Genomic DNA, 25005 nt, shown 5'->3' with positions numbered 1-25005 from the left:
AATGTTTGTAGACCCCTTCATTTCATTTCCTCGCCTTCCATACTCCAGGTAACTTATTTCACGTGTGTGTATAAAGATATTTAGGCTCGCTGGTCTCGTCATGAAACTGCAATGAAAAAGCACCAGGGGAGGCAGCCATCACATCTGCCTCACTGAGGGGGACGTGTCTAACATGCCCCCCACAGTGAGGACACGCCCCCTCAATGAGGCCACACCCCCCTCCGTGAGGCCACGCCCCCCTCAGTGTGTGAATCTGGCTCTGACACTACTAGCCAGTGCCTCCCCAGCCATTGACCTCACCGCACGTCACTGATATGTGCATACGTATATGTTAATATATGTAACTAAATGTGCATGAAAAAATCAGCATATGTGTGCATGAGCATGCATATGTGTGCATTTACATATGTACATGTGTATGCGGGCAGGACATGATGGCATAATGGCTAACACACTTGGCTATAAGTCTGGCCACCTTGGTTCGATTCTCGTCCATGGGCAACATCAGTGGAGGTTATCTGAATCGGTCACGGGGCTCCCACATGTTGACTCAGCCTTAAATTAGTACCTGGGGCGGCCGGGCGTGGTGCCGGCCACACTGCTTCCTCATGCACTTCGCCAGCATTGACAGGCACTCGCTAACAGCACTTTCCCCAAACTGCTTTTCAGAAGGCTACTCGGGAGACTTTTGTGCATGAAAAAATCAGCATATGTGTGCATGAGCATGCATATGTGTGCATTTACATATGTACATGTGTATGCGGGCAGGACATGATGGCATAATGGCTAACACACTTGGCTATAAGTCTGGCCACCTTGGTTCGATTCTCGTCCATGGGCAACATCAGTGGAGGTTATCTGAATCGGTCACGGGGCTCCCACATGTTGACTCAGCCTTAAATTAGTACCTGGGGCGGCCGGGCGTGGTGCCGGCCACACTGCTTCCTCATGCACTTCGCCAGCATTGACAGGCACTCGCTAACAGCACTTTCCCCAAACTGCTTTTCAGAAGGCTACTCGGGAGACTTTTGTCTTAACATCGTAGCCGTGCGCGTCTAACCGGTCAGCTGCGGCACGTAAGGCACCGTCAGTCGCTCCACGCTATAGCCGCTCCCGCCCAGAGCCTCTCCGATCTTCGCCGACAGCAGCAACAGCTCAGGATCCAACCGGTCCAACGTCCGTGGCAAGCTGCAGAAAAACATAAAATCGGGAAAACTAAAAAAAAAATGTGTTCTTAAAAATCCGCAATTATGAACATTTTTGTTATTTCACGTCATCTGATTGGACAAGCAAGTGAACCAATAATCGGTCGACGAATCGATTGCTTAAATAATAATAATCGTATTGATAAGTTCTGATCAGGCTGTCATCAGAAAGGACAATGGACATGAGCCTGCGCTCTGCATGGCGTGCGCTGCTCCGTTCTGTCTACGTGTGTGGCGTTCATGCACGGTAGTTATTTGTTCATGATACTAATACTGCATGTACCGCAGTCTGCGGATTAAAAAATGTACTTTTTCCCGTGTATATCACACCAAAAAGTTGTGGGATGGTGTCTCATATCTGTTTCTTCTGGAAGATGTGTTTTTCATTTAGTTATTCCGAGTCCCCTTCTGTAAGACGGTCCTGCGTAGCAATACATGACCACTCAAAGGGCAGAAGACACCACCAGGACATTCTGAATAATCTTCCAGAAGACATCTCTCTGCCCATTTTAATGCAGGGCCTTCATAATTGACTGACTTAAGATAACAAAAAACTAAATTTTTTCCTTTAAAAAATGCCTCCAAAAAGTTATGGATGCGTCTTATTTTCCAATGTGTATTGAATTCCGGAATCTGTATGCATGTGTAATGTAGCTCTCAGAGACACCGTCTTGATCAGTTTTACGTATATTTATTATGAATACAGTCCGCCGACTCACTGATGACTTAACGAGTTTCTCAGATAACTCTATTCTGAGACAACGTAACTCTAGCCTTCCAAGACTACAAGGTGCCCACTCCAGGATAATGAAGACGACCCGCTCCAAGGTGACGACGGCGACAGCAGTTCCCCCACAGCAGCAGCCCAGAGCCCCGGTTCACGCCGGCTTTTATCCCCCTCACGACCCGGCCACGCCCCTATTCCCGAACCCTCTCAACGCGCCTGGCCCTGTCTGTGTCTGCCCTTATTACAATTCACGACGGTTCGGTTCCGTGCTTTCCCTCACGTGACCATGTCAAAGCTTGTCGCATCAATCATCATTACCGGCCACTTAGGTCCCACATTACCCTAACGTGACCCTGTCTGTTCCCGTTATGTTAATTAGTAACCATGGCCACGGGGAGCCGTACTGTCCCTACATAACCCCGTACTGTCCTTACACATGTGATGTGCCTAATACATCTGCAGATGCACACTCTGCACATCAGAGTGCTGCCCACTGCATAAATGCATAAAGACATCCGTCTAGCCCCCATCTCACTTGGGATTCTCAGTGAACACGTGCGCAGGAAGCAGGTACGGGGCCCTCTTGCTCCGACTGTCAACCACCTGTGAACGACACACACCCCGTTTAACAATTGCGAAATTGGCGTTGTATTCATATCTAATTGGTTAATCTCACAACAGTCTTTCGACTTATCGGTGAGCTAAAACAATAACACGGAGGATCTTTGTGAGTGTGTGTGTGCACCTACGGGTGAGCTAAAACAATAACTCGGAGGATCTTTGTTTTTCAGTGTATGCGTGTCCACCTACTTGTGAGATAAAACAATAACAAGGAGGTACTTTGTATTTTGTTGTGTGGGTGTGCTCCTACCAGTGAGCTAAAACAATAAGGAGGATCTTCATGTGTGTGCGCACCTACCGGTGAGCTAAAACAATAACACGGAGGACCTTTTGTCTTTCGGTGTGTTCGTGTGCCCCTCCAGCGAGCTAAAACAACAACAACAAGCAGGCTCTTCGTGTATGTGCATGTGCACCTGCGTAACGTGCTGGCAGAAGGCAGGCACGGCGGTGAGCTGGCTCAGGAGGCTGCAGTAGGCGACTGCGAGCGCCATCGCGGAGCAACGCGTGGCTACGGGCGCCCCGTCCTCGCCCTGCAGAGCTGCCTCCTGCTCCCTCGCACGGGGACCGCGGGAGACAAACCCACGGAGGCACGGGGAAACAGATCAGCATGGCCAAATCTGCTGATCCCACCTCGCCAAAGCTATCAACCCTCCGCCTGATCCCTCAGCTAATATACAGTAGACACCCGCCCTTCCCAGATCTGCCCTGACAGGACCCCATCATCTGGTTCTTAGGTCTTTCCCTTGGTCACTGCAGTCATGGTGACCATTCCAATGCGGGTCTCTGCAATTGGCCCTCACTCATCATGCACACACGTCCCACCCAGCACAGCCGTTTTTTTCCTAATCATATACACAACACTTAGCCGGCATGTTCGCTTTCTGACTTCTGCATTGCTTATCCGGTCCTGCCACAATATTCCTCGCATCCGTTTCAGACACCTGTCTTCAAATGCCAACCGGTGAATTCCGAGCTGCTTAGTTAGGGTCCAACTGTCTGATCAACGCAACAAAGCACAGGCGAGGGCCAAGGGAACGGGCCCACAGCCACACCTGCATGGCGAGGGCCAAGGGAACAAAGCCGACCGCCACACCTGCATGGCGAGGGCCAAGCGGACGAGGTCGACCACCACCTCCTCGCCGGCCAGCTCCACGCTCAGCACGGCCAGCGTCCCGAAGAGCGCACGGAAGTTCCTCTCCGAGTTGTCCTCCCGCTGGCTCGCGAGGTAAAGGTACCGGTACAGCTGCTGGCTGTGCTGCAGTGCGGCACGGCAGGGGGGGCGTGGCGCAATCGCGGCACAAAGTGGGACAAACGGGGACAACGACGACACAAAGCGGCACACAGGGCAGTGACGTACGAGCACGGACTGGCACGGCGCAGAACCATCACTCTTCTCCTCGCTCCCTTTTCCACTGGCACATGCGAGTGGGGCCCTCACGGTACGGGTGGTTTTCCACTGGCTATTTACCATGCCGAGCTGTGACAAAATCGTGATACGCTGGCCTTACGAGACATTAGAAATATACAGGATGGCCAAGCAGAGTTAGGGACGGGGCTAATGTTGTATGCGATGCACGTGACGTCAGTCAATACGCTGCGAGGATTGAACCGATGCTCATCCTAAGCGAAACGTCACGATTCAGCGTCACAGTTTGATTCAAAATGTCATTATATTTGGCCATTGGGGTGAATGCAGAATTCCTAGAAGCCGCAGGGTTTATAGGAACCCATCGACACAAGGCATGTTGCAAGATGTGAGCGTAACCATGCAATTAATGTGAGCGTTACAATGGATTTGAATCGAAGAGTCGATTCATTGCTGCGTGCGCGGTGGCCGCTGCGCCGGCCTCCTAGGTACCGGTACTCTAAAACTTGACGAAGTAGGACTCCTTGCCGTACTGCAACCTACTTGCCACCTCGCGTCCGCGTGGTCTCAAGCCAGCTGTTGCCCCTGAGCGGGCGCACCACCAAGCCCGCCAGAGCCAAACCGCCGCCGCACCGACCTCACCTTCTTCATGAAGAGCACGTCCTGGCGGGAACACTTCTCCATCTTGAGATTCAACACCGCGATGTCGGGCCAGATACTGCGGTGGCAGCAAGGAGTGCGATTCATCATCATCATCGTCATCGTCACTTGGTATTTATACCGTGCCTCCTATGCACTAGTTCTCGAGGCGAACTGCAGCAGGGGGACTCCCAGCGACAGCTGACGCTGTGAGGTGTCAGGTGAATGCACAACTGGCCAGCAATTGGGGCATTAGTCTGCCAGGAGGGGGTGATATTGCGATGTGTGTACCGAGTGGAGGCGTTATTCACGAGTAGTTGATGAAATTTGGCACATTTGGAACATGACACAGGCACAGACTGGCCTACTCTTTTCCAAATAATCGCATGGGATCTTTAACGTCCACTGTGAAGCAGACCATGTGTGTTTTATGGTTAATACACTGGCAGTATTAACCAGGACGGATGCTGGGCTCAAACTGCACTCCATCTACAACAAGCGTCAAACGTGCGACTGCTGGGTCATGTCAACGTGTAGCCAACGAGTTTGCTGTGAGAACAATTTTCACAGTACGACACGATGTATATTTGGTAACTTGGTAATTGTGCTTTGCGCTTGTGTGCTTTGAGGTACTCCGCACCTCCCGATTAGCATGGTTGACTACGTACGGTGCGAAAGAGGGTCAACATGTAAACATACTTCCAGTGTGAATGAAGATTACTCTAAAGGTCAAATAACTTCCGTGATCCACAACACATACAGAGGCCCTTTACCCAGCGGTGGACTGACAAAAGGGGCGTACGCATGTGCTGATTATGCCTTCTTGTTTTGCTCGCCTACCCACCTGACGCTCGCAAACTTTTGTCGGTTGCCATGACGATCAACCAGGCTCTGCAGGATCTCCATGACGATGACCCTCAGGTCGGGGTGCTCCAGCAGAGAGAGGGAGAGCAGCGGCTCGAGGAAGGAAGATGGCAGCCCGCTCGTCATGTTGGACACGTGGTAACCGCACGTCACCTGGCGCGCAGCGCACACAAACACCAGCGTCCCTCGTGTGGCCTTCATCGGACTGATGGGGCAAGTGTTGTGAGCGAGCGCCTATTGAGGCCGGCAGGACGCACGAAGGGATTGTGCGGGCTAGGACCATGCCAGGCCCCGGCCTTAATCTCCACCACAGTGCGAAAGTTTATACACCATGCCAGGTACTCGTATAATTCTGAGTCAACTCGGGGGAGACCCAGGACTGGTTCGGATATCACCAATGTTAATCGTCTGAGTTTCCAGGTTCATGGCTTGAACAGCCATGTGATGCATGCACACAAAGGCAAGATCCCCCGTGTATCCTGAAAGATTGTTGGGGCAAGTGCTATTAGCGAGCATCTCTGAAGGCCGGCAAAGCACACGAGGGGGTGGGCGGCCAGCTCCATGCCCGACCGCTTTTGTATCCCCAGTGGCAATGTTTACAGACTGGACGAGGTACTAATTTGAGGCCGAGTCGACCTAAGGGAGTCCTAGGATTGGTTCAGATAATCGTCTCTGGTGTTGGCCGTGAGCGGGAATCGAACTCAAGCCGCCATGTTAATAGCGCAACGCGCTAAATGCTGTACCACCGCTCCCCATGTTTAAACACTCTCCCCATCTACGTTGCCTTCGCCAAACCGCACAGAGCAGGGGAAGGCGCTCGTCCAGCAGTGGACTGACATATACGTGAAAGGGCTGTATATATATACGTGAATACTATATACTGGCATGTGTAAAGGCATGTGTACACACACAGGTGTGCACGTATACAGTGAGGGAAAAAAGTATTTGATCCCCTGCTGATTTTGTACGTTTGCCCACTGACAAAGAAATGATCAGTCTGTAATATAATGGTAGGTTTATTTGAACAGTGAGAGACAGAATAACAACAACAAAATCCAAAAAAACGCATGTCAAAAATGTTATGAATTGATTTGCATTTTAATGAGGGAAATAAGTATTTGACCCCTCTGCAAAACATGACTTAGTCCTTGGTGGCAAAAACCTTGTTGGCAATCACAGAGGTCAGACGTTTCTTGTAGTTGGCCACCAGGTTTGCACATATCTCAGGAGGGATTTTGTCCCACTCCTCTTTGCAGATCTTCTCCAAGTCATTAAGGTTTCGAGGCTGACGTTTGGCAAACCGAACTTTCAGCTCCCTCCACAGATTTTCTATGGGATTAAGGTCTGGAGACTGGCTAGGCCACTCCAGGACGTTAATGTGCTTCTTCTTGAGCCACTCCTTTGTTGCCTTGGCCGTGTGTTTTGGGTCATTGTCATGCTGGAATACCCATCCACGACCCATTTTCAATGCCCTGGCTGAGGGAAGGAGGTTCTCACCCAAGATTTGATGGTACATGGCCCCGTCCATCGTCCCTATGATGCGGTGAAGTTGTCCTGTCCCCTTAGCAGAAAAACACCCCCAAAGCATAATGTTTCCACCTCCATGTTTGACGGTGGGGATGGTGTTCTTGGGGTCATAGGCAGCATTCCTCCTCCAAACACGGCGAGTTGAGTTGATGCCAAAGAGGTCTATTTTGGTCTCATCTGACCACAACACTTTCACCCAGTTGTCCTCTGAATCATTCAGATGTTCATTGGCAAACTTCAGACGGGCATGTATATGTGCTTTCTTGAGCAGGGGGACCTTGCGGGCGCTGCAGGATTTCAGTCCTTCACGGCGTAGTGTGTTACCAATTGTTTTCTTAGTGACTATGGTCCCAGCTGCCTTGAGATCATTGACAAGATCCTCCCGTGTAGTTCTGGGCTGATTCCTCACCGTTCTCATGATCATTGCAACTCCACGAGGTGAGATCTTGCATGGAGCTCCAGGCCGAGGGAGATTTGACAGTTCTTTTGTGTTTCTTCCATTTGCGAATAATCGCACCAACTGTTGTCACCTTCTCACCAAGCTGCTTGTCAATGGTCTTGTAGCCCATTCCAGTCTAGTGTAGGTCTACAATCTTGTCCCTAACATCCTTGGAGAGCTCTTTGGTCTTGGCCATGGTGGAGAGTTTGGAATCTGATTGATTGATTGCTTCTGTGGACAGGTGTCTTTTATACAGGTAACAAGCTGAGATTAGGAGCACTCCCTTTAAGAGTGTGCTCCTAATCTCAGCTCGTTACCTGTATAAAAGACACCTGGGAGGCAGAAATCTCTCTGAATAAGAGGGGGTCAAATACTTATTTCCCTCATTAAAATGCAAATCAATTTATACCATTTTTTACATGCGTTTTTTCTGGATTTTGTTGTTGTTATTCTGTCTCTCACTGTTCAAATAAACCTACCATTAAAATTATAGACTGATCATTTCTTTGTCGGGTGGGCAAACGTACAAAAAATCAGCAGGGGATCAAATACTTTTTTTTCCCTCACTGTACCAGTGTGAACTTGTACAAACACCCAGAAGCATGGACAAATGTGTACAGGTTACGGTGCAAACGCCACACAGGTCTCACCTGCAGCACAGAACGCAGCAGCATCGTCTGGATCAGATACATGGCCTCCTCACTGCAACCGCACATAAAGACCCCCCCCCCCTCTCTGGGTCATTTAATCTATTCAAGACTGCTGCATACAGTGGTGTTCGTAGGCGTGCAATGATTTACTGGTTTAGACACCACATGTCACTCATGTTAGCTGGGAACTGAACTCATGTCGCCAAATTTGTCGTGCACTGCGTGAACCACTCCTGTGCACTGTTTCGCACATACACAATTCCATTAACAGGCCACACTGTTATACACACTCACACTGCACACATGTACGTGCACACGAATACAATCGTTCGCGCGATCCTGTTGAAGCATTATATAAACATGCATGCCGCTCTGTTTGAATGGACCGAAAAGATCTCCAGAGGCATGATCTTACATGAAAAAAATCATGCCAAGAAACATCAAAGGGGTGACTCAGTGTGCACCGCTTGTGTTAGCCACACCAAGCAAGGGCGCAGGGCACATCACACACAGTATGCTTAGGGGGTTCATGGGGATTGTGGGAAGGGAATGGGTTCGTAGTCAGAAAGGGGGATTATGGGATAGTAAGGGAAGGTGCAGTCGCTATCGAGGGGGATTGTGGAAAGGGAAATCATTAATAGGGGCGGCAGTTAGTAAGGGGGAGATTATGAGAAGGGAAAGGGATGGCATGAGTAAGTGAAAGGGATAGTGGGTAGGGAAAGGCAGGGGTGGCACTTGGTGGGAAGCTACCTCTCCAAGCACAGGGACGGGCCCCAGGGAGGCGAGGGAGGGGAAAGAGTTTCCATGAAAGGAACCGCAGAGTCTGGCCTAACGGCACGCACACACACGCATCAAACTCCACGTCGGCTTTGTCTTAGTTGTTCTTTTGTGCAATCGTGTGCGTTAATGTGGCGCACTATTTTGTATTGTCCCCCTTTTTCCTGAGTGTGAAAGCAGTGGAGTTTGGTAAATATGTGCGTGTGTGTGTATGCACGTACAACCCAATGATTTGAGTGTGTATAAGAGTGAGTGTGTGTGTTCGTGGAAGTGTGCGTCAAAACCTGTGTACACAGGTGCACATGTCAATGTGTGTGCTATTATGCGAGCCTCAAATGAGTATCTGGTGCGGTGTGTAAACATCGCCACTGGGGAGACAAAAGCGGTCGGGCGTGGTGCTGGCAACCCACCCCCTCGTGTACCGTTTCGGCCTTCATAGGTGCTTGCTAACAGCACTTGCCCCTACAGTCTGTTAAGGCAATACGGGGGTTCTTTGTCTTTGTGAATGGTGTGGGAAGCGGTAGTGTAGCGGTTAGCGTGCTGCACTACGAACCTGGCAGCCCGAGGTCTATTCCCGCTCATGGCCAACAACGGTGATGATGATCTGAACCGGTTCTGGGCCTCCCCTAGGTCGACTCAGCCTGGTGTAGTCTGTCAACATCGACACTAGGGAGACAAAGGCGGCCGGGCGTGGTGTTGGCCACCCACCCCCTCGTGTGCCATGCCGGCCTTTATAGGTGCTTGCTAACAGCACTTGCCCCAACAGTCTGTTCACGCTATTTGGGGGATTTTTGTCTTCATATAGTGTGGGTGTGATCATGCCAGCTTACGTAATAATGGTGAGTGTGTGCATGCCTCTGTAGTGTATACACTTAAATGTAAGTAGTGTATGTGGACATGCACGTGTATATAAATGTGACTGTGTCTCTCTCCGTGTGTCTGTGTGTGCTGTGTGCTTGCAAACATGCCAGCATATGTGTATATATATAAATGTATGACTGTGTGCTTCACCGTACATGTCTCTGTGTGTGTGTGTATTGTAAACGTACCCGCCGTGGCCAGCACAGAGGCTGGGCTGGCACCCTGGAAGAGGCATCTTGCCCATAATGAAGAACATGATCTCTGAGCGCTGGTAGTTGGGCAGTGTGGTGGCAAATGAACCTGGCAGGAAGCACGCACAAAACAACCGGTCATCTCGTCCCACACGGACCAAAGTAATGCCACCAAAGCCGGCACAGTGTGTCCGTGTATGTCTGTGGAAGAGGCTCACAAATATGATGCTACTGGGAAGTTGAGATGTATTTTACCTCCAAAGACAATGGAGGGTGGAGGAGTGAGGCTTACAACTACAGCAGAGTGCTGGGTCTCTAAAACACAGCAAATTGCCACAGTGAGAAGCACAGTTGGTGGTGAATCTGTCAGTCATCTCAGTCAGAACCCATAAAAACGGGGACCTGTCACGTGACCTCTTGGCAGCGAGCCTTCCGCACTTCACATGGCCTCAAACTGCACATGAAAGTCACTTACTGGTAAATGGCGGCTGCTGTTCTTGTTGTGTATGCATTTGTGCATATGCTTGCCTATGTGTGTATGTATGTACGTGTGCTTGTGCATGCCTATCACTTTTTGTGTATCTGAGTGTATTTCTGCATGTCTTTGTGTGCCCGTGTGTGTATGTTTGCCCGTGTCTTTGTCTCAGGTTGCGATTACGTGCACAGGTATGTATATCTGTGTGTGTGTCTGTCCCGTGTCTTCCTGCCAGTGGGCGTTCGACACTTCACGTGGCCTTAAAGTGTACATAGCCTGGCACAAGCGCTGTGGTAACGTCACCGCCACTTAGTAGCGAATGGCGGTTGTTGTGTGTCTTTGTCTGCATCAGTGGCGAGTAATTTCAGAATGTGTCCTGGGTCTCCTTTAGGTCAAAGTCAGCCTTAACTTAGTATCTGACGTGGTGTGTAAACACCTGCATAGGATCAATAAAGATGATGGGGTATCCTGCTGATCACACCACCCTCTCATGCCCTGCAAGTGATAAACCACATTTCAAATTGTTTGAAAATTTCATACAGTCATACGTGACTGCGCTGAGACCATCGCTATATTTGCGAACTCAGTTTTCATGACGGGTGGCTCTGAAAACTGGATTTGAATCCGAGATCTCAACCGTGCCATCTGAGTGCTCCGATACACAGTGTTCACCTTCTGAGCTGCACGACTACCTCTGTGACATGGCCATTGTGAGCTCCCTAGAGGCAGCCGGCCACCTCACCGATGGTCTTGATGAGCGACTCCTGGAACATCTTCTCCTCCTCGTACTCCGTGTCCTCGTCCTCGTGGGAGCCTCCGCGGCCCGTCAGCTGGAAGTCGACACTGAGCCGCACATGGCGGAGGAGCGTGTTGCACACTTCTAGCACCGTGGGGCCTGGGGGCACATAATGGTCAACAGCTGTCAGATATCGTTATCATCATCATCGTCATCACTTCATGTTTATACCACACCTTCTATGCAGCACATCTCAAAGTACCCTGTGTTATGATAGGGGTCCCCCAGAGGCAGCTGTCCCTGTGAAGGCACAAGGTAATCGCAGCACCGGCTGGTAAGTGGGCATTGGTCTGCCAGTCGAGGTGTCGGGGGAAGTTGCTAAGTGGCTTCCCAATTAAGTAGTATGTGATTCACCTATTATAAAAGCCCGGCATTCCGTTTGTCCATTAACTAAATTATAAGAGCCCTTTGGAATGCATGAAGCAAAAAGGTATCGAAAGTGGGAAGAAGAAGACATCAGTGGGGGCGACGGGGAAGGGGCGAGGTGTGAAGCATCAATAAGCCCTCTGCAGGAGATTGAATAAGGCGGCCATAGGCCGCCAAAATTCTAGTATAATTTTTTTTTACAAATATGAACTATGAAGTCACCTGATGATGGTCGCTTTTGTTGCGGTCGAAACATCGTGATCTATTATTTTTTCTACCGACGTGACTTTACCGAAAGAACCAAAGAGTATGGATTCCTGCAGTTACGAAAGCCTCAAATCCTGAATGAATTATAAACACTGGCGGTCAAGGCCAGACCCAGATGTTTTTGGTTAACTGACTGCATGAATGGCCATTGCACCACTTGTGCTCCCCACCATGTCAATCTGGTGCTCCGCTCGCCATTGAATCGCTGCTCCCCCCTCGAGTGTTGTTGACGGGCAATTGCCTCTTACTGCTCTGTAGCATCCTTCATGAGGCTTCTCCAACAATAACATCACGGTTGTTGTTATGGTTGAAGCCTCGTAACAACCGCCGTTCACCACTAAGTGGCAGTGATGGCACTTGTGCCAAGCTAGGTGCACTTTGAGGCCACGTGAAGTGTTGAAGGCCCGCTGGCAGGAGGTCACGAAATAGACCCAGGTGCCATGGGTTGACTAATTGGGATGACTGGCAGATGCACCAACTGTGGTGTGCCAACTCTCTGCGTTTTAGCCGCCCGACGCTCCGCTCGTTGTTGTGAGCGTCCCTCCCCTGCCCTCCGTTGTTTCTGGAGGACTGCCTCCAACTCCCCAGCATTGTCCTCCACAAACCTCCTCCACATAGTCACACGCACGCAAATGCGCGTACCCACGGATCCGCCGGCGGCTATGGCCACGGTCTCGGCAAGCACCTGCACCAGCCCTGCACGCACGCGGGCGCTGTCCTTGCTGTGAGTGTCCAGGTGCCCGAGCAGCTGCTGCAGCACCAGGTGCGAGTGCTGTGCCTGCACGTACAGCAGCACACAGCATGGAAAGCTGTGTTGTGTATGTATGTTGAACTTCTTTCGCACCGTATGTAGCCAACCGTGGTAATCGGAGGTGCTGTGTAGTTATTGAGTGTGTGCATGCGGTGCAAGTGCACTTGGGTTCCTGGTTCAGAGGGGCCCAGGCGCTTGGCTATGGAGAGTGGGGGAGGGGATAAATTAGACAGGGAGCAACATTTCATCGCCCGTGCTGGGCACCATGCCAACCACACACGCTACCGACACCCATGAACATATTTCGTAACCTACCAACTCACAAAGCAACCCTTAGTCTTACAGTGACCGAGAGGCCCACACAGAGACCCCTACACATACACAAAGATCCACAAATAATGGAACCAAAAGGCTAACATAGGACCCATAGGTTAACATGTATGTAGGTATATGTTGAACTTCTTTCGCACTGTACGTAGCCAACCGTGCTAATCAGAGGTGCGGGAGAATTACAACAAACTAAACACAAAGAGTAGTTCTAAAGGAATGAGTTTTCAATTTAGACATAGAAACTAGGGGCGTAGCTGTTCAGTGTGCAGGTGGAGCAACTGCGCCGGGGCCTACTAGCTGGAGGGGCACAGGTCCCGGGTTATGAATAGGGGAAAGGCATGGGTGGCAGATTCTTGGAAGGTGCCACTGGCGTGAGGAGTCATGTGGTGAGATAGCCCAGTGGCAGTAAATAGGGGGCCCTATTTAATTCCTTGTACTCGGGTCCGTGCCAGCCACACTTCGCTGACGCACGCAAGACCAGTGCTAACGAGTTTGAAGCTAGGGTACCATTATCGTCATCATGACCTCTTGACCTAGTCCAAGTTAAAAGTCAAATAAACTGTCTCCCTGCTAAAAGAAGTATGGGGTGACACAGCGCTAAGCCGGTGGTGGAAATTACACATTCTCATGGTGAGGATAGTTTCTCCACAGGACACGTGCTGTTGATTTCCACAAAGTGGTAGTCTTCACCTTGACCCACGTCAACAGAGTGCATCCCTGTTTAAACGAGAGTTAGGCACCGCTCATCTCTAGTGAGGGCCTAAAAGAGCTACTGAAGGAAATTCCAGATTCCAATGGCGTAGATAAGTCTGTCAATTTGACGTAAGCCAGGACCATGTGAAGCCGATATCGAAGAACAGAGGTGACCACTGTCGATCCCGCCCGATGCTGGTCCTATCACCCCCCTACCCTGTGTTTTGTCTCACCTGAGTAGTCAATCACTCACAGCAATGCTGTTGGAACAGACACAGGAGGTGTTGCATGTGTACGCACCTGTATGGAGTACATGACGATTTTGAAGCATCGTACAGCAAAAGCGTTGGGGTCCCAGAGCTGATGGTTGTCCAGGTGTCTGGAAGGTGTGTGTGCAAACAAAGATCCTGCATTCGCATTGACTGTTGAGTTAATTCATAACACACAAAGTGCTTGCCACAAATGAACCACACGATACCTTACTGACCTCGTCTAGGAGCGTAAACCATCACGCGAATTCCGGTCATCCTCGCTGCGGTTTTTGGCTAACCATGGAACAAAGACGGTCACCGCTTCGCGCGGTTTCAGATGCGCTTCTGCGGACGTCTTGAACGCTCTTCTTTCCGATACTGGAAGGCCACTGGAGCTATGCACTTTTAAACCTTGTTTAAAAACTAATTTCTTTAGAACTGCGTTTTGTGTTTAGTTTGTTGTCCTTCCCCCGCACCTCCCATTAGCATGGTTGGCTATGTACGGTGTGAAAGAGGTTGAACATTCATACAAGTATGGTGGGGAGCACCTATTAAGGCCGGTATGACACATAAAGGGGTGCTGTGGCCTACATCACACCCACCTACCTTGGTCTCCCCAATGCCGATATTCGAATACAGCAACAGGTACTGATTTAAGGAGGAATTGACCTCGGGGAATATTTCTGAGGTCTGTCCAACTGCTTCCTAGCCACAGTCAAAGAGGGAGGGAATGGAAAAGTGAGAAGAGTGAATGTGGGAAGCGGGCAGGAATCAAGGTAGAGGGTGTGGGAGGTTGGGAGGAAGGGCGAGATTGAGGGAGGGAAGAGGGGAGGGAGAAAGGAGTTGTGAGTGGGAGGGAGGACAGCAGGGAGTGGAGGGAGTGAGGAAGGAAGGGAGGGGGAGAGAGATGAGGATAGATAGATGGGGAGGGAGAGACGGGGATGGCAGAATGGGAGGGAGGGATGGGGACAGATAGGGATGGGAAGGAGCTGGAAGTCTGGCTCCCTGCGATGGGAGGGAGGGAGGGAGGTGTGCCATACACAAGGACGGGCCGGATGACGTTCTTGATGTTGCCATAGGCGGCACGGCCGAGCAGGTCACGCAGACAGCTCTCCCCGAGACACGCGGGGCTGTCTCGCTCCCTCTCCGTCACCTGCAGCGGGGACGGGGACCGGCTGCGCATGCCAGCACACGCATTCATTGTAGTGGCGTACTGTGGAGAGACGTAGTGTGGAGTAGCTTAGTGCGAAGTGGTGTAGCGTTGCCTGGCAGGCGCCACGGACCTGTCGGCTGGGTCCGCGTGCTGCATGTTGTACAGCAGGGAAGGTACGATCTTGTCCATGTGCTGCGGCTCCCAGATGTCGGCCTGAAGCTCATCCTTCACGGTCTTACGCACGACGCCCTGCAGGCCCCTGATGCCAGCCATACGCACCCTGGGCACCAACATCATTGTTACCATCAATGACGATATTACCAGCACCACCACGAGCATCACCGATACTTTCATCTTGCGTCAACAACATTGCTAAAGTCACTGCCCATAAACATAAACATTATTGATAACACTGCCACCAACGCTGACACCGTCACTGAAACCATCACCAATAGAGGAGGGGTAAGAGTGGAAGGGTCAAGGAGGAGCAGTCAAAGATTGGAGATCAGGCTTGAGGGATGGGATGAGAGGTCGGAGGGTAGGGCGACCGCACTTGTTGGTGGCGTCCGGATCATCGTGGCTCTGGTGGCACATGGCGCTGAACTTTGACACGAAGAAGTCGTAGCGGCGGTGGTACGAGGGGGTGTCTTCCTCAATGTTGGCAAACTTCACAAACTGTCGCCGCAGATTTTGAGTGCGATGGGGTGAGGGAAGGAAAGAAAGAAGGAGATAGGGGTGGGAGTAATGACACGGAGATAAACTAAACTATAAAATACACTTTGTTTTTTTTTACTAGGTAAGGCTCACTGAGCTATATAGCTCTTTTTCAGAAGCCACCTGGCCAAAAATGATAGCTCAACAACGTGGCGGCTTATCATTTGGAAACGTATAGCAGCCAAGTCCTCTAAACGCATAATTCTAAATGTGGAGGGAAAAACCGGAGGACCCAGAGAGAACTTCACACAACCATATAGTATTAAGACTGGGTGAAGCTTTCTTGAGATAATAATAATAAAAGGCATTTAACAGCACATTTATGAATTGCTTAAAAGAAATTATCATGTTCACTATAAATGAATAGAGTCATGTGTGAGAATGGATACACAAATATCAAAATAACTTAAATTGAGCAGATAGTTATAAGTGTGGTTTGGAAACAAATTATTAAGAAGTAGGCAATATATGCAATTCTATTCCATTCTCGTACATGGCAATATGTTCAATAGCAAAATGCTAATGCCAAGGTCTGCAAGCCTTGAGAGAGCATCAAGAGAGCGTTTGTGTAGTTTTGCTATTCGTCAATCGAAGGAGTGCAGACTACAATGGTTTACTATACTGTCCATAGTTTGGCTTGCATGGCCACATAGGTGCGATGATATTTGAGTCTTGAATGAGACGTCCGCATTGTTCCACTCTGTTTGTCAGAGTTCTTTCCAAATCTGGGTGAGATTCTAGGATGGTGACAGCCCGATCAGAGAAGGGGGATCTGGACTTGAGATGGCATAGAGGTACATTGTTGACGTCTTGATTAATGGGTAAGTTGTGGTTGGCAAGAACACGTGTAAGCTCCCTTGCATGTCTCTGTGAATATTTCGTGTCCAAATGTTTGCTAGAACATGGAGCTACTTCTAACACTTAGTTTAAGCTTCGGTTAACATAATACCACTGCTATAGGCTCGTATATTATTGAGTACTTCTAATGATCAGTATGTAGCTTAACCAAAAATCAATCATGAAAAATTAGATTTGATGTAAATTATATGCATATGATATTCTATTACGTTTTGGCAAGCATAGCGAACAGAAATGTGCAACCAGATCAAAACAAGTTATGAAAAATCACATGCATGGTTTACGTAATGGTTTGCAACATGCATTTTATATGCAACCAGCAGCATGACAGCTGACAGGAAGCTGTTAGGGGATAAAATGCATTTGCATATTTGAAACTTTAGATATTTTTTCACAAGCGTCATGAACGCAACAGACAGATGGAGATAATGCATAAACGCTTTCAACCTCAGTCGGAAAGCAGTCATAAGGAAAAACACTAGATGGCAAAAATGAGGCGATAATATTATTAGATGATGATTAGAATTGCACCCTCCAAATTGTGACAACATATCAGTTCTCTGGAGCGGGAGGTGGTGTGGGGAGAGGTGACTCTGTACATGACAAGTAAATAATTGTTCGCATTATCAGCATCATTATAATCATCATCATCATTGTTATTCTTATCCAGTGAACGAGATGAGCTGGGGTGAGAGGCAGCTGGGCAAGAACGCACCGAGTTGGTGCCCAGAACCTGCAGCTCGGGCTCGCTGCACTCCAGGAGCTTCGCCACCATGCGCAGGAAGCTCTCCACAAAGAGGTTAATGCTCTGCGAGTGGCACGCCATGAGCAGTTGGTCCAGCGCCTCCATGGCAATAAACACGTAGCTGGGAGACACGTGGAGGAAATGTGCGATCAGGTGGTGAACACATCTGCAAGCTGAATAAATGCATCCTTTATATGTATAAAAAAATATATAACAATGTTTCTTAAACAATCATTCATTGGCTGAAAACATAAATATATAGAGGAATGCAGAGCTTGGGCAATTGTTGACACCGGCACACAGCCTGGCTGCCTTCCAACTCATCTGTGAGTGGCAATTTGCATGAATGACACTATTAAAAACTTGACGTTATTATTAACTAATCGGCTAATCAGCAGTCATTTTAAAAGATCGACCTCTATAAGGCTGGAGACCCATCGCAGCCCACTATTGGTACCAACTTGTCTGTGCCGGTCATCTCTTAAATGCATTGGTTTGCGAGAGCCGAGATGGCGCCCATCAGTTTCTACTGAATAAAATTATTTTCGTGATCTACAAAAAGCTATGAATAACGGAAAGCCATATGTATTTGTCTACCGTAGAATCTGTAATTTCCATGTGGTCAATGGTATAAAAACCTTCTCTAAAACCAACCTAATTACTTAAATAGCCGTTAAATAATTAATTACTTAAATAGGTATCCGAGCTCTAATTGAAACGAGTAGCGTATGCGTCTGCGTGCCCACGTGTGCTTATGTTAATATTCGCGTGTACCCATGGCGGTAGTGCCGTGCCACGTCTCGGCTGAGCCGCTCCGCTAAGTATGCCCCGATCCGGTCAAGCTTTTCCGGTGCGGAGAGTGCGTAGAACGTCAGCTTCTCCATGTTGGCCTTCATTAACCCCTCCTGGGATGTGGAGGGGGAAAATAAAGCGAATGGAGGACAGAGGACAATGAAGAATAAAACAGAGAGGACAATGGAGAGAGGAGAGATAAAAGCGGTGAGATAGAGACAAACAGAGAACACTTACCATGGATTATAGTTGCCTCTATGTCAGCTGGGGTTTGCGAGATTGTTTGTGTGCCTGTGTCTTGTGTGTTTGCTTCTGTGTGTGTGTGATTCACTCACAGCAGGATCCTCTGGGAATATATTGTCTACTAGCTGCTTGTAACGAGGTCGCAGAGCTCCACAGCAGCCACACACACCTGCAACACAAACCCCCCCCCCCAAACCCAATGTTAGCATGAACAGTCTGCTGATGCAAGTTAAGACAGCGAGCACCTATCAAGGCTGATATAGTGAATATGTAAGCGTGATGGTGCACCCTATCGCACACTCACCACTCTGTCTCTGCTTTGGTTACTAATTAGAACCTATCCGCTGCTAATTTCAGCCGTTGTTCATGATGGAAAAATAAATTGTAAGTTCATTAATTTAGTTCCCCCCCCCCACTGAATTTTGATTCCCATGAGGCCGACATGCACTGGTCTAATCGTGTTCAAATGACGTCACGGAATCTTTGGGTCAGCCAGCACAGCATCACATTATCACCAACAAGGAATAGCCGCCCACAAGCAATACATAATTACTTCTGCTGTCACAAAATAATAGATCTCTCTTACCGCATCCCTCCGTCTTGCAATACAACGCGAGGTTTACCAAGAGTCAGGTAATTGACAAGAGATCAAATTTAACAACGAAGAAAGTTGTTCATGTGTTTGGATTTTCGTGTAATAATTCGTGACCTGGCTGTGGTTGCATGAATCAGATCTAAGTGGTGTCAGTTCATAAATCTACGAAGAATTCTCTATTTTTCTTGAACAATCACTATTTCTGTTCACATCCCATCTCTGCCTCTGCATCTCTCAGTCTTGATCTCTCTCACACAGTCTTTTTTGAGTCTCATTTGTGTTTACTAACATAGATATTATGAGACCCCTGAGCCACCCAGTTGAAAGACCGACAAACACTGGCATCAGACTTGGCGGCAGATTGGCAGAATAGATAATGAATGATAAATGTGATTTGTCACAGCGTGTGCATAATCCTGGATCCTGAATACATCTGCAAAATGCTCCAACAGACCATCGTGTAACCAACCCCACTGCCAATCTCGCTCGCTTCCCTCCCTGCTTGCGAGCTATCGCGCGTGAATGTTTTTTTTTCCTTTCCTGTTGCAGTTTTTGTGAGGCTAGCAGGCAGCATTTGAGTCGTACAAGAAATGAGCAACTGTGATCGCAGCCCCGCTACGTGGACAGATTAACAAGGCTTTCCGCGAGTAAGCAAGCTAACGCATGTGGCATGCGTGCGCGCGCCTGTGCATGTGCGCGTGTGTGTGGGCGAGCATTACCGGTATGTGATGGGCACCATTGAGCACTAGACGTGTCCATCACCGTTTCACAGCCGTGCCTCTGTTACTCCTGACCCTGGCACGAACTCTCGAACCTGAATATCTGCAGCTTCGATCGTCTGCCCGCCTCTCCTGCCAACCTCTGCACCCTCCCACTCTTTGCCCCTCCTCCCAGCTGCCCTCTCTAGCTGTTTCTCAATATACCACCAAGCTCTCTGCATCATTAGATTTATCATTGTCCTCATATCATCCTCCTCTCTCTTCTTCTTCCCTGGACAATAATCTCTTACTCGTGTCTCTAATGCTGTTGCTCTCAGAATATTATACAAAATTATCCACCAACTAGTGACATTCATTATCTCACTTTTTCCATAACCAATCCCGTCGCTCCACCAATTTGTCTCCATCTGGGTCTCAGTAATTGTCTTTTTTATATCTCATTAATTCCAGGAGGAAAGTGCCTTTGTCCTCCCAATCCAAGGCGACCACAATACCCAGTTAAGAACATGGATATCCCAAGTGCACACACGTAAGGTGCTTGCAAATACAACTCTGACTGTAAATCCGCACCCACATGACTATCTCGCCACCATCTCCGTTTTGCAAAAGCGAATTTGAATGTAGATCTGTAGACCGGGTGTCTAGAATGTTCTGATCTTTGGGCCAACTTCAAGACTGATCCGCGTACATAACGGGTTCTATGTGCGCATTTAACGATGCATCGATGATACATGGATTCAAATAAATGTGTACGCTTATGATGCATGTAATGCAATAATGTGTCTGAGTTATTTACGCTTGAAAGAAATTGTGTGCAGCACGATTTGCTAATGTTACATTTCAGGCTAATGATGAGGACAAAACTGTATAAATGAGACAAAACAAGAAACAATATAAAATGAGGCAGTAAACCCAGATTCATGAATCGAATCAAGACAATTCAAGCATTTGCAAGGGGGTTACGAATAATTACGTGTATAGTTTTGGGTCCATATAAGCCCCATGAACATTCGACACCAAGTAAATGATTTGCTCAATGCTGGCAATAATTCAGTCAGAATGAGAATATTTACTTTTCCTGGAGAAGCCAGATGAACTATGAAGCTTTTTTTTCCACAGATGTCCAGTCGGGATGGGTCATGAAGTTACACAAACAACGATTATACAGTCTTTACATTATACACGTGCCATGTCTTTTAACCCTGAACCTCGCTCTATCCCACGTCTGGGAATGTATTTTGTTGCTTATACTGTACTGTATTATCCACAACGATACATTGCAACTACTTTATAAATATTTCCCACCGAGGTTTTTCTGCAGTATTTATCGATGCAGGCAACCTTGAGGCTCATAAATAGGAAAATGCCCTCACAATGATGAAGTACTGCCAGATGTCCTAAATTTTACCAGTTGGATTCTTTACCCGGTTTCAAATGAATACTGTACTGTATACGATACATTAATGACCAATTGTAACGTGATGGAAGGAAGCCACAAATCAACAATTTTAGACAACAAAAAAACCCCGAAAGATTGTTAATATTAAACGCTAGATAAACCAAAATTACATTTCAATACAAACGTGCTTTTCCAAAAAAAATCTCAAAATGCAGTACGGAACAGCACCGCGAATTTAACAAAAAAAATGAACAAAACGAAAATGTACACGGTACAAAATTTGTACTTAACGTATGAACACTCTAAATACACGCGTGATCTTTGCGAGTATTATTGTTAATAGCTGGGGTATTTAAAGCCCATCGTACTGTATACAAACATAACGAATAACGGGATCATTCCCGGATCTGTCAACCCCAGTTGTCCCTACCTTATTACAGATTAATTCAGACCTTATTGGTCACCCCGTGTCCCTTATAAATCTCAACGTTCATCCTACAAAGTCCCACCACAAGGGAGAAACACAAACAATAAGACAAACACAAATGTTGCGCGTATTAAAACGGCTGTACGCCGTATGGAGCTGAAAACTCAATTCCCCTGTACAAGAATACGGGGTAAAACGTATGGGTTGACAGGTGATTTCATGTACAGAAGCAATAAAAGAAATTTTCAGCAACTTGACAGATAAATTGAACTCACTGGACATGACGTCTTGCTCAGGGCTTTGTCAAACCTTGACTTCTTTCGGTTTTTATAATTATAAATCTCGGCGTGGTCGAGAGGGCGCGTGCGGCCTACTTGGCTTCGCCCGGTTTGAGAGTGCTTCGCCGGCAGGGTAACTAGTCGAGGACGGCGGGTCCGCTAGGAGTGTATGTTTTACTGAAGAAAAAAAACTTGATTATTGTTTGTGCTGTTTGCGTGGATTTATGCACGTGGGGTTTGGTATAGCAGGTGAATTAATACGGTGTGGTAATTAATAATAATGCAGCGGTGCAGTGGTGAAGATGGTCGTGGTGGTGGTGATGATGATGGAGTTATTATGGAGATGGCGACAGAGGGCGCCGTTGTGTGAGTGGGTGTCACTGTTGTGATGTGACACTGATGGTGTTACTGTTTGTGATGTGACACTGATGGTGTCACTGTTTGTTGTGATGTGACACTGATGGTGTCACTGTTGTGATGTGACACTGACACTGATGGTGTCACTGTTGTGATGTGACACTGATGGTGTTACTGTTTGTGATGTGACACTGATGGTGTCACTGTTTGTTGTGATGTGACACTGATGGTGTCACTGTTGTGATGTGACACTGATGGTGTCACTGTTTGTTGTGATGTGACACTGATGGTGTCACTGTTGTGATGTGACACTGATGGTGTCACTGTTGTGATGTGACACTGATGGTGTCACTGTTTGTTGTGATGTGGCACTGATGGTGTCACTATTGTGATGTGACACTGATGGTGTCACTGTTGTGATGTGACACTGATGGTGTCACTGTTTGTTGTGATGTGACACTGATGGTGTCACTGTTGTGATGTGACACTGATGGTGTCACTGTTTGTTGTGATGTGACACTGATGGTGTCACTGTTGTGATGTGACACTGATGGTGTCACTATTGTGATGTGACACTGATGGTGTCACTACTGTGATGTGACACTGATGGTGTCACTATTGTGATGTGACACTGATGGTGTCACTATTGTGATTTGACACTGATGGTGTCACTGTTTGTTGTGATGTGACACTGATGGTGTCACTATTGTGATGTGACACTGATGGTGTCACTGTTGTGACGTGACACTGATGGTGTCACTGTTGTGATGTGACACTGATGGTGTAACTGTTTGTTGTGATGTGACACTGATGGTGTCACTGTTGTGATGTGACACTGATGGTGTCACTGTTTGTTGTGATGTGACACTGATGGTGTCACTGTTTGTTGTGATGTGACACTGATGGTGTCACTGTTGTGATGTGACACTGATGGTGTCACTGTTTGTTGTGATGTGGCACTGATGGTGTCACTGTTTGTTGTGATGTGACACTGATGGTGTCACTGTTGTGATGTGACACTGATGGTGTCACTGTTGTGATGTGACACTGATGGTGTCACTGTTTGTTGTGATGTGACACTGATGGTGTCACTGTTGTGATGTGACACTGATGGTGTCACTGTTGTGATGTGACACTGATGGTGTCACTGTTTGTTGTGATGTGACACTGATGGTGTCACTGCTTCTTGTCATGTGACACTGAGACTGATGGTGTCACTGAATGTTGTGATGTGACACTGATGGTGTCACTGCTTATTGTGATGTGACACTGATGGTGTCACCGATTGTTGTAATGTGACACCGATGGTGTCACTGCTTCTTGTGATGCGACAATGATAGATATCACTGATTCTTATGTGATAGTGATGGTGTCGAGCATCAATGCTGTGTCACTTATGGTTGTCACTGTTGTAGATCACTACTTTTTTATGCATCAGTGATGGTGCCAATGCAGGGTGTTACGCGTCATTCGATGGTGGTCAGAACAGGAATTAATATTTGAAAAGTGCTTGGTTCATATAACTGTGGGTTGGCTAAGAGCTGTTTGGCTTCCCTCCATCAGTTTTAATCACCCAACTATCAGCAATGCTTTAAAATAACAATAACTGGCATCACCACAATACTCTTCATTCAGCAGGAATAATGCTTCACACATGTTTTACTAGGTATCCAACACAAAGAAAGCGATATATTTAAAGTTCAGGATTCTTTCAGATAATTAGATTTACCCCCTAAAACCCATATATATAAATCCCTTCATGCGAGCATCTAATCATTTTTCCCCTCCGTTGCTCTACACAGTGTCAACTTGCGTGCTCTCTCCAAGTCTGGCCTCTACTCTGGAGACCCGCTTGGTTCGGCCTGATAAGTCTTGTCCACCAGACATGAACCTTCATTGGTGTCCTGCCCCTGGGACTCCTGAAAGCCTAAAATATAATATACATGCTTTGCTTTCTTCTCCTACAACATCTAATTAAGTATATTCACTCACTGGACACATCAATGTAAGTGTACTGCGGAGAGACTACATTCCGTCTGACTTACACTTAGCCCTCGCTGAACAAGATGACGATACCAAAATGTTGTCCTCCATAATGCTGCATTCGCTTCGTCACCCAGACATAATGTGAACTCCGTTTTTGTTTAATACACCCCCACTCTTATATTGAAAACCCGTTGAAACCATCCCTACGTAAAGTTGCAAAATAAGTTCAACGTACATACATCTGAATGTGGTTTGGGTAACTCCTCCCCTCTTGGTTGCAATTTCATCACTCCATGTTGACTTTAGATTGGGTTAAGTACAGGTCAAATCACTCAGGAGGTTATATAATCTAATTACATTTTCTGCCCAGTAACACGAATTGTGTTTGTTATTGTATCGTACATTTTACACATTTCGTCACAATCGTGCCAATGACCCATTTGCCCTCGTACCTCCGATTAGCATAGTTGGCTACGTACGGTGCGAAAGAAGTTCAACATACATACATGCATGGTGACACGTGTTGTCAGTTGAGGTCAGTGCTAAAATATTTTGAATACATGCAAAATATACCAAATTTGAAGTTAAATTTGATGTTATCTTAAGGTTATATTATCTTTAGTTTTGAGTAAAAATTGGTCAATTGCCTTATTTTTATAAAGGAAATATATTATTTTGTGTACTTGTTACCCTTAAATAAATACAATATATTTTTTGTATTTTGTTTACCTAAAAATAACAAATCTACAATGTCATCATCAGTCATGGTCTATATAATGCTAAACATCTTCCCAAGCCATCATCATTCCTCATGGTCTGGTCCTGTGATGCGGAAATCCATTTTGCTTCCACACAAGAACTAATCGCTCATCTTTTAAAACAAAAGGCAAGCTAAATATTACGAACAAAAAACAGATGAGTACAGTTTTGTAAAAACGTATTC

The 25005-nt window shown here is 47.4% G+C and overlaps 1 protein-coding gene across 4 annotated transcripts in view; it reads right to left on the bottom strand.

Annotated features, from left to right (window-relative positions):
* Nucleotides 1-22106, bottom strand: part of EFR3B (EFR3 homolog B) — a 31980-nt gene extending 9874 nt beyond the window's left edge. The window contains exons 1-19 of one of the 4 annotated variants that reach the window (XM_076070085.1): nucleotides 21717-22106; nucleotides 18394-18470; nucleotides 18041-18171; nucleotides 17237-17387; nucleotides 15503-15624; nucleotides 15080-15229; nucleotides 14837-14971; nucleotides 13846-13924; nucleotides 12414-12549; nucleotides 11085-11237; nucleotides 9865-9976; nucleotides 8789-8866; nucleotides 8039-8090; nucleotides 5403-5575; nucleotides 4562-4637; nucleotides 3647-3808; nucleotides 2967-3098; nucleotides 2468-2535; nucleotides 1061-1188 (exon numbers count right to left, since the gene is read on the bottom strand). In XM_076070085.1, coding sequence (XP_075926200.1) covers nucleotides 1061-1188; nucleotides 2468-2535; nucleotides 2967-3098; nucleotides 3647-3808; nucleotides 4562-4637; nucleotides 5403-5575; nucleotides 8039-8090; nucleotides 8789-8866; nucleotides 9865-9976; nucleotides 11085-11237; nucleotides 12414-12549; nucleotides 13846-13924; nucleotides 14837-14971; nucleotides 15080-15229; nucleotides 15503-15624; nucleotides 17237-17387; nucleotides 18041-18171; nucleotides 18394-18470; nucleotides 21717-21723 — 2122 coding nt within the window. In that variant the 5' untranslated portion in view covers nucleotides 21724-22106. Of the gene's footprint in view, nucleotides 1-1060; nucleotides 1189-2467; nucleotides 2536-2966; nucleotides 3099-3646; nucleotides 3809-4561; nucleotides 4638-5402; nucleotides 5576-8038; nucleotides 8091-8788; nucleotides 8867-9864; nucleotides 9977-11084; nucleotides 11238-12413; nucleotides 12550-13845; nucleotides 13925-14836; nucleotides 14972-15079; nucleotides 15230-15502; nucleotides 15625-17236; nucleotides 17388-18040; nucleotides 18172-18393; nucleotides 18471-19615; nucleotides 21687-21716 lie in introns of those variants that run through there. The other 3 variants (XM_076070084.1, XM_076070086.1, XM_076070087.1) reach the window with 3 other exon arrangements.
* Between the last annotated feature and the right edge of the window lie 2899 nt (nucleotides 22107-25005).

This window comes from Petromyzon marinus, chromosome 27 (assembly GCF_048934315.1).
Source record: "Petromyzon marinus isolate PM22_M1 ecotype Great Lakes invasive population chromosome 27, UKy_Petmar_22M1.pri1.0, whole genome shotgun sequence".
Lineage (NCBI taxonomy): Eukaryota > Metazoa > Chordata > Hyperoartia > Petromyzontiformes > Petromyzontidae > Petromyzon > Petromyzon marinus.
Note: the sequence above shows the minus strand (reverse complement) of the source record. Positions and strands in the feature narration are given on the sequence as shown.